This window comes from Pongo pygmaeus, chromosome 10 (assembly GCF_028885625.2).
Source record: "Pongo pygmaeus isolate AG05252 chromosome 10, NHGRI_mPonPyg2-v2.0_pri, whole genome shotgun sequence".
NCBI lineage: Eukaryota > Metazoa > Chordata > Mammalia > Primates > Hominidae > Pongo > Pongo pygmaeus.
The window spans coordinates 50,754,674-50,767,418 of NC_072383.2; the positions used below are offsets into that span (position 1 = coordinate 50,754,674).

Below are 12,745 nucleotides of genomic sequence, written 5' to 3' on the forward strand. Positions count from 1 at the left end.
TGCCTGTAGTCCCAGCTACTCGGGAGGCTGAGGCAGGAGAATCACTTGAACCCAGGAGGCAGAGGTTGCAGTGAACCGAGATCATGCCATCATGCCATTGCACTCCAGCCTGGGCAACAAGAGTGAAACTCCATCTCAAAAAAAAAAAAAAAAAAAAAGAGCCCAACTGCCTGGTTTGAATCTGGCTCCACAACTCTGTGCCTCCCGGGAGGCGGAGCAGTGAGCCGAGATCGTGCCACTGCACTCCAGCCTGGGCGACAGAGTGAGACTCCATCTCAAAAAACAAACAAACAAACAAAAAAAACCCAAAAAGGGGAAATTTGGACAGACACAGAGGGAAGACACTGCGAAGACAGCCACGTGATGTCAGAGGCAAATATTGAATTGACACAGCTGCAAGCCAAGAAATGCCAGAAATTGCCAGTCACCACTAGCCCTGGGAAGAGGCAAGAAAGCCCATTCTGCCCTGAGTCTCAGCGAGAGCAGGGCCCTGCTGACACCTTGATTTTGGACTTCTAGCCTCCAGAACTCTGAGATAATGTATACCTGTCTCAGCCACTCAATTTATGGCTCTTTTTTACAGTAGCCCTAGCAAACTAATACAAGCAATATGCATTCGTGTATCTTTATTTTATACCTTGAGTTATAATCCAATACTATGTATCTATTTTGTTGCTCAAATTGTTTCAGCCTCTGTCATTGAGAGCTCTGTCAGGTTGGTTCCCTTGTCCCTTTGATATGCCCCCATCCTTTTGTTTTGTGGGTACTTCCTTACTTTCTAGTACTACAAGATGCTCTAGATCATCTATTTTCCCTGCCCCGGCCCCAGAATCAGCCAGTTCTCCAAACAATGGAGAAACGTTCTTCCTTCTGTTGGAGAATGGTATTTAGAAACAAAGATCTAGCTGTGAGATATGCTACTGTTATTGTAGTGTCATTTCTTCTAGGCCCTCTGGGGCAAGAGAGTTAGGTAATACATGTATGTATACTAACCATGTGCATATAGGTATCTATAATCATTTCTGTATCTATTCATCTGACTATATATTAAGCTAAATACAAGTTCACACTGCTGTTTCCCATTCTAACCCAGTACCACAGAGTTCATTATCTAGCCTTTCCGCCTTGTGGATCTGTGACTTCTCCCTCTGACAGTGAGAAACCTGGCTCCCAACATTCATTACTTATTTGTTCAACCCCAATATATATGTAAAGCACTTTCAAAATTTTTAACCCATACTCCAATAAGAAACAGATGTACCAGTTACAGTACAGTGTTTCTGTAAAGTGCATCCTTCTTTTTGTTTTTAGCCTTTGAGAGTTTCCAGTGAAAACACTGTTTTCCAAAGTTACTTAGGTCAGCTCCTTTTCTTCTCACCCTCCTCAGTGTGTGTCATAAATGTGTAATATAATTGGATTAATTTGTCACAGTCTGCATTCTATCCCAGAATACTCTGGCATCCTGGCTGATTTTCTCAGTTGTTTATCGTATGTTGGATAAACACATATTAGCACTAAGTTCTCTGGGAGCACAATTCCTGCTTATGTCCATATCTCCCAGTTACATCTACATAAATAGGTGCCCTGTGAATATATTGAATGACTGAATATACTTTTATTCATTTAAATATTAAAAAAAGCAAGACGCAGATCCTTAGTTGCTCCTTTTTGTTCACTAATGATTCCCAACTCCCAACCATCTGGCTGGCTCCAGCCCAGTCTAGAAAAGTCCTGTTCCCTTTCCAGCTCTCCTTCCTCTGATGTACTGAGACACTGGGGACCCAGGTGGAGCACACATGCACGCACACAAATCAACACGCATATGCTGTTTTGCTCTCCCTGCCCTTTTACCTTTACAACCGTTACACAAAGATGTGCTTTCCTCCTGGGGATGCCTTCACCATCCCCTCTCTTCATCCCTATCCATCTCTTCTCCCAAACTCTCTTGTAAAGCCCTATTCCCTGGGAAGCCCTGTTTGATTTACCCTCTGGGCAGTTTTCCCTCTCCTGACAGCATTCTGGGCCTTTACCTGAGAGCAGGGAGAGGATGAAGAAAAGAGAGAGGAAGCGCTGAAGGGGTGGGAGGGCCAAGAGAGCTCCTGGAGTAGGCTGGGCTAGCACTGAGGTCCAGGAGGATGGCGGAGCCTCCAGAAGTGTTGCAGTGTCTCCATCACCTCTCTGTCCCTCCCCCAGGACTGCCTTTGCTCCCACCAAAAACACCGATATTTCCTGGTGTCTATTCTAAACTCCTTCTATGGGCTGGAAGCTGGAGGCCCAGAGATAAAAAAGGAATGGGGGCCGTATTCTCAAAACACCCACAATCTAACTGGAAAAATGACGCAGGAAAAGAGGAGCAAAAATATAAAATAGCAACACAATAATGTGGATGAATTAAAAGGAAGGCAGGGTGTCAACTGGCCAAGTAGGTGAGGAAGAGGTGCCAGAATTTGGTTAGTGATGGGCTAGGTGTGGTGTCTCATGCCTGTAATCCCAGTACTCTGGGAGGCTGAGGTGGGAGGATCACTTGAGTCTAGGAGCTCAAGCTCCTATATTGTCCAGCCTGGACAATATAATAATAAGATCCTGTCTATATAAAAATACCTTTTTTTTTTGAGGGGGGTTTCACTCTTGTTGCCCAGGCTGGAGTACAATGGTGTCATCTCAGCTCACTGCAACCTCCGCCTCCTGGATTCAAGCAATTCTCCTTCCTCAGCCTCCCAAGTGGCTGGGATTACAGGCATGCGCCATCACGCCAGGCTAATTTTTTTGTATTTTCAGTAGAGACGAGGTTTCACCATGTTGGTTTCACCAGGCTGGTTTCGAATTCCTGACCTCAGGTGATCTGCCCTCCTCGGCCTCCCAAAGTGCTGGGATTACAGGCGTGAGCCACCACACCCGGCCTAAAAAATTAAAAAATTAGCCAGATGTGGTGGTGCATGACTGTGGTCCCAACTACTCTGGAGGCTGAAGTGGAAGGATCACTTGAGCCCATGAGGTTGAGGCTGCAGTGAGCTGTGACTGAGCCACTGCACTCCAGCCTGGGTGACAGAGTGAGACCCTGTTTCAAAAAAAAAAAAAAGAATGTGGCTAGCGATGAGGGGAGTGAAGGGAGGGTCCTTGTAAGCTGAAAGCTTGGAGTTCAGGGGAAGAAATGATCTCTGAGCACCAATTATGCCTCATCCTCACTTCCCCTTATCCCATTTCAATCCCCAAGATGAAAAACTACCAGGGGGTTCTGGGGAAGGTGATTCAGCCAGCTAACTGAAGCAGAGTGTGTTTCAGGGTCGTTGTCCACGGGACCCTGAATATCAGGTGGAGCACAGGTTCTATGGTGGGGGAGGACATCGAGGAACAACACACACCGGGACCTGTGGGGTCGGGGGGCGAGGGGAGGGAGAGCATCAGGTCAAATAGCTAAGGCATATGGGGCTTAATACATAAATATATGGGCCGGGCACAGTGGCTCATGCCTGTAATCCCAGCATTTTGAGATGCTGAGGTGGGCAGATCATGAGGTCAGGAGTTGGAGACCAGCATGATCAACATGGTGAAACCTCTTCTCTACTAAAAATACAAAAATTAGCCGGGCACGGTGGCACGTGGCTGTAATCCCAGCTACTCAGGAGGCTGAGGCAGAAGAATCGCTTGAACCCAGGAGGCGGAGGTTGCAGTGAGCTGAGTTCGCGTCACTGCACTCCAGCCTGGGCAACGGAGCATCAGACTCCGTCTCAAAAAAAACGAAAAACAAAAAACATAAATACATAAGTGATGGATTGATAGGTGCAGCAAACCACTGTGGCACACGTTTACCTATGTAACAAACCTGCACATTCTTCACATACATCCCAGAACTTAAAGTAAAATTTAAAAACTAAGAAATAAAAAGTAAAGTGCCCCCCAAGTCCTTGAGGAGAAGAGAATTATGGGATCAGGAGCACGTTTCAGCAGGACCAGTTTGGATGGTATGTGTGGGAGAGATGGCAGAAAACAGAGGCTTCAGTTTAGCTGAGGTTTACACAGTAGTTCCCATCAGGCCCACGTCAGCCTTAGGCCATGTCATGATGTGATGTGGTCATTGAACTTCCTCTCTGGGACTTTCTGTCTGTGGACTGTGCCACTGCTTCTCGTCTCAAATTTAAAGCTGAATATGGTCCCCACAGGCCCCTTCCTTTATCCCTTGTTCTCAAAAGGAAGTCAGCACTTGGGGCACCATGAATTTAGAGGGACGGGTTGAGTGTGAGAGACACAGCATGAAGGACCAGAAGACCAGGGTATAATGTAAATGAGGAGGAGGAAGTTCCAGCAGAGTTTGTTTATGGAAAAGCTTAAGTGATAGCCCAGGCTATTTAGACTTTCCTCAGCCTGGAAGAAACTTAGCAAACCCTTCTCACACAAAGGCCAGACAGAATCCCAGGGTTTTGTACCTTGGCCCACACTCTTTGTCTGAGTGCTGAACATGTGCTTCAGATTTCTGCCCTGGGTACTAAGGCAGAGGGCATCCCAATGGCAGGAAGGCAGAGTTCAAGCGTCTCAGTCTGCAAAGAGACTGGTTAGACTCTCAGCGCTGATAGCCATACAACTGGGGATCATGCTAGAGGGAGGGGGAAACAGGGAAGTGTAATCCTGGGGTGGTGGGTGGAACTGGACTATGCAATCGGGCTTAGAATCTAGAAAGTAACAGAGCTGGGCAGGTGGGAGCAGCAGGCAGGGAGAATCTGAGGAGGCGGTGGTAGCAGTGTGGGAAGGTGGGGCTGGAAATTGAGGAGGATTGAGGAGGGAGTGGTGGATGTTAGAAGGTGGCAAAGTGTTGGGCTTTTTCTGAACGATAACCTACAAAGGAGTAGCACAGACTTTTTTTTTTTTTTTTTTTTTTTTTTGAGACAGGGTCTCACTCTGGTTGTTCCAGGCTGGAGTGCAGTGGTGTGATCTCAGATCACCCCTTCCACCTTAGCCTCCTAGGTAGCTGGGACTAAAGGCATGCGCCACCACATCTGGCTGATGTTTTGTATTTTTAGTAGAGATAGGGTTTGGTCATGTTGCCCAGGCTGGTCTGGAACTCCTGGGCTCAATTGATCCTCCCACCTTGGCCTCCCAGAGTGCTGGGATTACAGGCATGAACCACTGTGACAAACATCTTTAAAGAGCCAATCAATCTGGGTGCAGTGGCTCATGTCTATAATTCCAGCACTCTGGGAGGCCGAGGCAGGAGGATCACTTGAGCCCAGGAGTTCCAGACCAGCCTGGGCAACATGTCGAAACCCCGTCTCTGCTAAAAATACAATTAGCCAGGCGTGGTGGTGTGTGCCTGTAGTCCCAGCTACCTGGGAGGCTAAGGTGGGAGGATCTTCTGAACCTGGGAGGTCAAGGTTACAGTGAGCCGTGATGGAGTCACTGCACTCCAGCCTGGGAAATAAAATGAGACCCTGCCTCAAAAAAAAAAAAAATCTAGAACCAGACCAGAAATACCATTTTGACCCAGTGATCCCATTACTGGGTATATACTCAAAGGAATATAAATCATTCTATTATAAAAATACATGCACATATATGTTTATTGCAGCACTATTCACAATAGCAAAGACATGGAACCAACCCAAATGCATGGAATACTATGCAGCCATAAAAAGGAATGAGATCATGTCCTCTGCAGGGACATGGATGAAGCTGGAAGCCATCATTCTCAGCAAACTAACACAGGAACAGAAAACCAAACACTACATGTTCTCACTCATAAGTGGGGGCTGAAAACAATGAGAACACATGGACACAGGGAGGGGAACAACACACACTGGGGCTGTCGGGGGGGTGCGAGGGGAGGGAGAGCATCAGGTCAAATAGCTAATGCATGTGGGACTTAATACCTAGGTGTTGGGTTGATGGGCAGCAAACCACATGGCACACGTTTACCTATATAACAAACCTGCACATTCTGCACATGTATCCCAGAACTTAAAATAAAATAAAATAAAATTTAAAGTTAAAAAAGAGCCACACTGGAATCCTGAAAGAGCACAGCCATCTCTTTCCCCTTCCCAACTTCCCACAGGCTTTCCATCTTATTCAGGAGCACCAACCCGAAGTCCAGGAGAAAGACTCTAAGACCCTAGCCAGAACCATGTGTAGGACAAAATAAACAGTGATAAAGAGTGTGCGGCAGGACCCCAGTACCCTGGAACCCATCTCTGACCAGCCTTGGTTCCAGGGAGCTTGGTCAGAGCTTGTGGCAGGGGGTTGAAGAGCCTTGGTGGAAGAGGTGCTTTCTCTTACCCCTTTCCCAATTTTGCCCTTCCTCTCCTCTGCCCTGGTCTACTTCTCCCATCAGCAGTAGCTTCTCCCATCAGCTGCCCCACAACCCTCTCCTCCCTGCCTCTCCAGTCTGCATCAGTATCTCAGGGCAACAGGAAAACACCATTCTCCTAACACAGGTCCTAGGGTCCCAGGGTTGCATGGTGAAGGGGGCGGTGCTGACAATGAGGTTCGTATTATTTCTATTTACCTAAAAGTTCAAGAAGCCCTTGCTGACATTGTTGCTTGGGGCCCAGCATTTAAACTTAGTCACTGCCCAGAGCCCTTGTTTTAGGAAAGAATGAGATGGTCCCTGTTGCATAACCCAGAGCTGGGTGGGTGTGGGTTGCCGAAGGAAACAGTCCCTCTTCCTCTCTCTTGTGAGGCCTGGCTAGGAGTGCCTGGGATGGGCGGGACGTTGCCTGGGGAAGGTGGGTGGGGAGCGGTGGAACCCGACCCTTGGAGCGAAGGCGGACAAGTAGGCAGGCAAAGATGCTCAGAGTAGTCCCTCCCCATAATCCCCTGGGCACAAGACAGTCTGATGAATCTAGAAAACCCCATGGATGACTGACTGGGAGGGAAGGAGACGGATTCTGGGAGAGGAGAGGAATGGAGGAGCGAGCTTACCTGAAGGACGGGGATGGGAAGCGGGGTGGGGTCTGCTCTCTGGCCACTGTCCCCAAGGGCCTCCCGAATACGAGTTCCTCTAATTCTGTCCCTCTCTAGTTTCAACCTGCCAATTTCCCCCTTTCCCTGCCTTCCAGCCTGTTCTCACCCTGCACACAGCCCTCTCCAATCCTTCCAGACTCCGCATGCGCCCACCACAATGCTAGGGTCTCCCACGGTTCATTCAAAGTGTATCCCTCCCTGCCTCCCGGCCCTTCCCCCTATTGGCTTACCCCAATCTGGTTCCCCTCGGGCCCCTTTTCTCCATAGTCACATCTCAGGGGTGCTTTCTCTTACTCCTTTCCCAATTTTGCCCTCCCTCTCCTCTGCGCCGGTCTACTTCTCCCATCAGCAGTAGAATTTCCCAAGACCCCGTTATCCACCCTCTCCCTCTTTTCTCTGTCCCTCCACAGTTGCCCACTCCTCTCGTGATCCACACACACCATCTCTTCTCAGTTCCCTTTCAGCACCCGTCTTCTCACTCCCCACCGGGTCCCTGCACGCCCCTCGTCGTCCTACACACACACACTAAGTGGATTGCACTCTCGTCCTCCCCTTCTTCCGCTCCTCCCCACCCTCCAGTCCCTCCAGCCAGCTGTACAGCTCCCAAATTCCGGGCCGAGATTCCCGGGAACAAAGCAAGAAAAATCACAGCAATTTGGGAAGTAAACAGAAACTGGAAAGGGAGGGGGAAAGAAGAGTGGGGAGGACCCAGGTTGGGGGGGCCCTCTCCAGTCCCACCCAGTTTAGGGAATGCCCCTGCCCTCTCCCCCACCCCCCCTTCACCTGGTTCTTAAAGGGCCCGGCCCCTGGCCGGCGGCTACTTAAGACAGAGGGGCGGCGGCGGGCAGCAGCTGCGCTGCGACTGCTCTGGAAGGAGAGGACGGGGCACAAACCCTGACCATGACCCCCCATAGGCTGCTGCCGCCGCTGCTACTGCTGCTAGCTCTGCTGCTCGCTGCCAGCCCAGGAGGCGCCTTGGCGCGGTGCCCAGGCTGCGGGCACCGGGTGCAGGCGGGTTGTCCAGGGGGCTGCGTGGAGGAGGAGGATGGGGGGTCGCCAGCCGAGGGCTGCGCGGAAGCTGAGGGCTGTCTCAGGAGGGAGGGGCAGGAGTGCGGGGTCTACACCCCTAACTGCGCCCCAGGACTGCAGTGCCATCCGCCCGAGGACGACGAGGCGCCTTTGCGGGCGCTGCTGCTCGGCCGAGGCCGCTGCCTTCCGGCCCGCGCGCCCGCTGGTGAGTCCGCGCCCCGCCCCTGCCCCGCCCACGTGAGACCCGCGTCCTCCAGGCAGGGTCCCGGGGAGACGGGAGTGGGTGGCCCTGCAAGCCTTTCCGCCCTGGCCCTTGACGATTCCGACTTTGGGGGGCACATTTGTGTGGGGGAGAAGGGGCAAGTGCAGGAAGCTGAGGTGCGGCCAGGGGAGCTGGGGATACAGCAGAAGGTGTCTGTGCTCTCGGCCTTCCTTTTTGCTCCATTTATTTTCCCTTGATGGAGTGTGTGTGCAGGTGGGAACTTGGGGGAGGCAGGGGGAGAAATGGAGGGTTTTAGGGCCATCCCATGGGCTCCAGCAGGCCCAGCTCCTACAACCCTAGACGGCCAAGCTGGGGAAAGGACCCAAATGTTGTTCTCAGCTTCCACTTGGAGAAAGAGGGAGGGGAACCCCAGACTCCGAAATTCTGCACACACTGAGAAATGACTCTTTTCCTCCTAATACCAGTGTTCGAAGCACCTAAACAGGAGGGGTCTAGAACCGAAGAGGCCCCAAATCCAGAGCTGTATTAGACTTGAGTAGGGACTGAGGGCAAGCTAGGGCCTAGGGTAGGGAAGAGGGGAGAAAGAGTAGGGGAAAGAGGGAATCTGCCAAATCAGGGTTATGATTTAAACCTGCTCAGAACCGTTCACCCATCCTACCCCACCCTGCTCCAGGGAGGAGAGCAGAAGCTGAGTCACTGGGTGGGTGGGACAGAAATGAATCAGCCCTGAAAACATGGGGGGCAGCAGGGAGATGGGGAGGGCAGGAAATGCAAACTGCGCATCCCAGACTCTCTGGGTTCCTTCCACGGGAGGGGATGGAGAATTCACTTGGAGTTTCTTTCAGTCCCAAATGCCCGAGTGCAGGCTTCTGGGGGTCCTCCTAGAAGGTGATCTGGATGGATGAGAGGAGGCAGTTTGGAACTAAATGGTTGGGTGCTAAATGTAGGGAATGAAGGACAAGGTCTGGGGAGGGGTGGGCATCTTGAGGAAGAAGGATCAGACTCAGGATTGCAGGGGAAATGTCTCCTGGGTTGTGAGTGATAGTTAGCTGGGAGCTTGTCTTTGGGCACAGAGGGAGAGGATCCCTTCAGGGGTTCTGATATCTGATTAGATATTAGGCAAATTCCAAGGAGTCAGTACATGCTCCCCTTTCTGCCTTTTCCTATCCCTGACTTATTTCCTCACCCCTTCCCAGTCCTGAGCTCTCCCCGGACCCTCCGGAAACTTTCTCCAGAGCCAGCAGCAACCTGCAGGTTGGAAGCCCCTCATTCCTTGCACCTTCTTAATCTGCCCTCAGCCTATCTTGGTTAAGGGTTAAATCCATGTGCTCCTGGGACCACTGGGGTTGAGCTGGCCTGGGTCACAGGGTACCAGAAGGGAGAGGTTCCCACTGCAGTGCCCCAGAAGTAACCACATCTCAGGCCTGGGAGGGGTGGGTTGAGTCATAGCAAGGTCACAGCAGGGACACACATTCCTTTTGGGTCCCTGTTGGCCCCCCTCCTACATCCGTTGCTCTTCTGCCCCAGCTCGCTGGCTTCATGCGCCCCCTTCTGGCCTCTGGTGGAACAGCCAGGTCTTTTCACCCAAAGCCCAAAGCCCCAAATAGTCCTTTGCATTTGTTCTCCATTTTTCATATATTATTTATTGTAATTAATTAATTGATTGATTTTTAAATTAATTAATTTTTTTAAGGTATTTATTTATTTTGAGACAAAGTCTCACTCTGTTGCCCAGGCTGGAGTGCAGTGGTCCAGCATCTCACTGCAACCTCCGCCCCGCCGAGTTCAAGCGATTCTCCTGTCTCAGCCTCTGGAGTAGCTGGGACTACAGGAGCCTGACACCACGCCAGGCTAATTTTTGTATTTTTAGTAGAGACGGGGTTTCACCATGTTGGCCAGGCTGGTCTCGAACGCCTGACCCCAAGTGATCTGCCCACCTTGGCCTCCCAAAGTGCTGGGATGACAGGCATGAGCCACTGCGCCCCGCCAATAATTTATTTATTTTTGAGACAGGGTCTCACTCTGTTGTCCACGCTGAAGTGCAGTAGCACAATCATGGCTCACTGCAGTCTTAACTTCTGGGGCTCAAGCAGTCCTCCTGCCTCAGCCTCTCAAGTAGCTGGGACTGCAGGTGCACGCCACCACACCTTGGTAATTTTATAAATTTTTTGTAGAGATGAGGTTCTCATTATGTTGCCCAGGCTGGTCTCAAACTCCTGGGCTTGAGCGATCCTCCCACCTCCGCGTCTCAAAGTGCTGGGATTACAGGCGTGAGCCATCGCACCCATCCTCATTTTCCATTTTTGCTTTCCAAAATGCATCTCCTTTATAAGCCTTAAAAATCAGTATGGGAAATACTGGGGAATATTGTCAGGAAAAGTAATATAACTATCTGTCAGAGAAAGAAACTAGGGCCAGCGTCATGCAACAGCGGGGCATAAGGCCCTCCCTTCCTTACTTCAGCAGGTGATGTGGGCAAGGCCCTTCTCCACATGGCTCTGCCTGATTTCTGACCTCTCCTTCTCCTGTTCCTCCTCCAGTTGCAGAGGAGAATCCTAAGGAGAGTAAACCCCAAGCAGGCACTGCCCGCCCACAGGATGTGAACCGCAGAGACCAACAGAGGAATCCAGGCACCTCTACCACGCCCTCCCAGCCCAATTCTGTGGGTGTCCAAGACACTGAGATGGTGCGTTTGGAGCTGGTAGGGAGCAGGAGGGGTGGGAAGCCCTGGAGACTTCCATCTGAGACTCCTCCCTTGGGCTTGGAGACGTCTCCATTGTCTGTTCTGGGTGCTTGCCTGGTGGGCCAGAAGGTTAGAACGGGGAGCTGGGCTGGAGCAGTTCTAAGCTGCCTACTCTCCCTCCCCCAGGGCCCATGCCGTAGACATCTGGACTCAGTGCTGCAGCAACTCCAGACTGAGGTCTACCGAGGGGCTCAAACACTCTATGTGCCCAATTGTGATCATCGAGGCTTCTACCGGAAGCGGCAGGTGAGTATTTTTCTTCTCCTCCTGCTTCCAGCAGAAGGCTCCTGCCAGGGAGTGGGGGCGGTGGGGCTTACAAAGCTGCATAAATAAGACACTGCCCCATCTTTAAGGATCTTCCAACTTTAGGAGAACATAGAGAATATAATTTATTAAACAAACTTAGAGAATAATCAACCACACACTGTGAGAGAAAACCTACTTAAGGAATGGCCTAACTCAGTGGCTCTCGAACTTGAGGCATCAGAATCCTCCGGAGGGCTTATGCCGCACAGATGGCTGAGCCTTCCTGATACAGGAGGTGTGGGGTGGGGCCTGACAATATGCGTTTCTAAGATGTTCCCTGGTGATCCAGATTTGGGAACGTCACTTTGAAAACTACTGTTCCAGGCTAGCAGAATGCACACAATTTATTGGTTGAAGAGGGGCAACTAAAGAGAGGGAACCCTGGGCCGGGCGCAGTGGCTCATGCCTGTAATCCCAGCACTTTGGGAGGCCAAGGCTGGTGGATCACGAGGTCAGGAGTTCAAGATCAGCCTGAACAACCTGGTGAAACCCCATCTCTATTAAAAATTACAAAAATTAGCCAGATGTGGTGGCGTGCACCTGTAATCCCAGCTACTCAGGAGGCTGAGGCAGGAGAATTGCTTGAACCCAGGAGGCGGAGGTTGCAATGAGCAGAGATCATGCCACTGCATTCCAGCCAGGGCGACAGAGCGAGACTCCATCTCAAAAAAAAAAAAGAGAGAGGGAACCCAGTGGCCCTTGCTGTCCCGAGGGGACCCTCAGGTGTTTTTGCATCCTCAGACTCAGACGTCCCCTCTCATTCTCCTGCTGGAAGCCTCTGGCCTCACTCCTGACCTGTGTGCCTCTCTCTCCAGTGCCGCTCCTCCCAGGGGCAGCGCCGAGGTCCCTGCTGGTGTGTGGATCGGATGGGCAAGTCCCTGCCAGGGTCTCCAGATGGCAATGGAAGCTCCTCCTGCCCCACTGGGAGTAGCGGCTAAAGCTGAGGTATAGAGGGGCTGCAGGGCCACTGGAAGGAACGTGGAGCTGTCATCACTCAACAAAAATCCCGAGGCCCTCGATCCACCTTCAGGCCCTGCCCCATGGGCCCCTCACCCCTGGGCCTTTACACATGCGGTTGGAAAGAGTGTTGGTGTTGGCTGGGGTGTCAATAAAGCTGTGCTTGGGGTCGCTGGCTTGTGTCTCTGTGTCTGCCTCACAGTTCTGGAGCCCCTGGCCCTCTCTTTACCCCACTACAGCTCACTCACAGCATTTCTCCTTTCCTGTGGATACCTTTAGTCCTTCCTGTGACAGCCAGGCAGAAGCTTCAAGCCATCAAGCCTCACAGAGCTGCCCACCAGGAGTTGGGAATGGGAAGGGGAGACACTGAGATCATGGCCTTAATCTGAAGTTGTGACCTTGTTTCTAACACTGATCTTTGGACACAAAGGGAGGGGAAGGATTAATAGTTAATCCCAGCAGGAACCCAGCAAAGAGGAACTCTCAAAGCACGTACCCTTCTGTTACTTCCTACTAAAAAAAGAAGGAAATTA

At 51.2% G+C, this 12,745-nt stretch overlaps 1 protein-coding gene across 2 annotated transcripts; it reads left to right on the forward strand.

Moving 5' to 3' along the window:
• The first annotated feature begins 6,805 nt into the window (after positions 1–6,805).
• IGFBP6 (insulin like growth factor binding protein 6) lies at positions 6,806–12,387 on the forward strand. 2 transcript variants are annotated; one of them, XM_054442188.2, is made up of 4 exons: positions 6,806–8,188; positions 10,747–10,892; positions 11,076–11,195; positions 12,071–12,387. In XM_054442188.2, exons 1-4 carry the CDS (start codon positions 7,855–7,857, stop codon positions 12,191–12,193), a joined length of 723 nt encoding a protein of 240 aa, XP_054298163.1. In that variant the 5' UTR covers positions 6,806–7,854; the 3' UTR covers positions 12,194–12,387. The 2 variants fall into 2 exon arrangements, with proteins under 2 accessions (XP_054298163.1, XP_063528819.1); XM_063672749.1 differs by having other exon boundaries at positions 7,579–8,188; positions 10,747–12,387.
• The last annotated feature ends 358 nt before the right edge of the window (positions 12,388–12,745 follow it).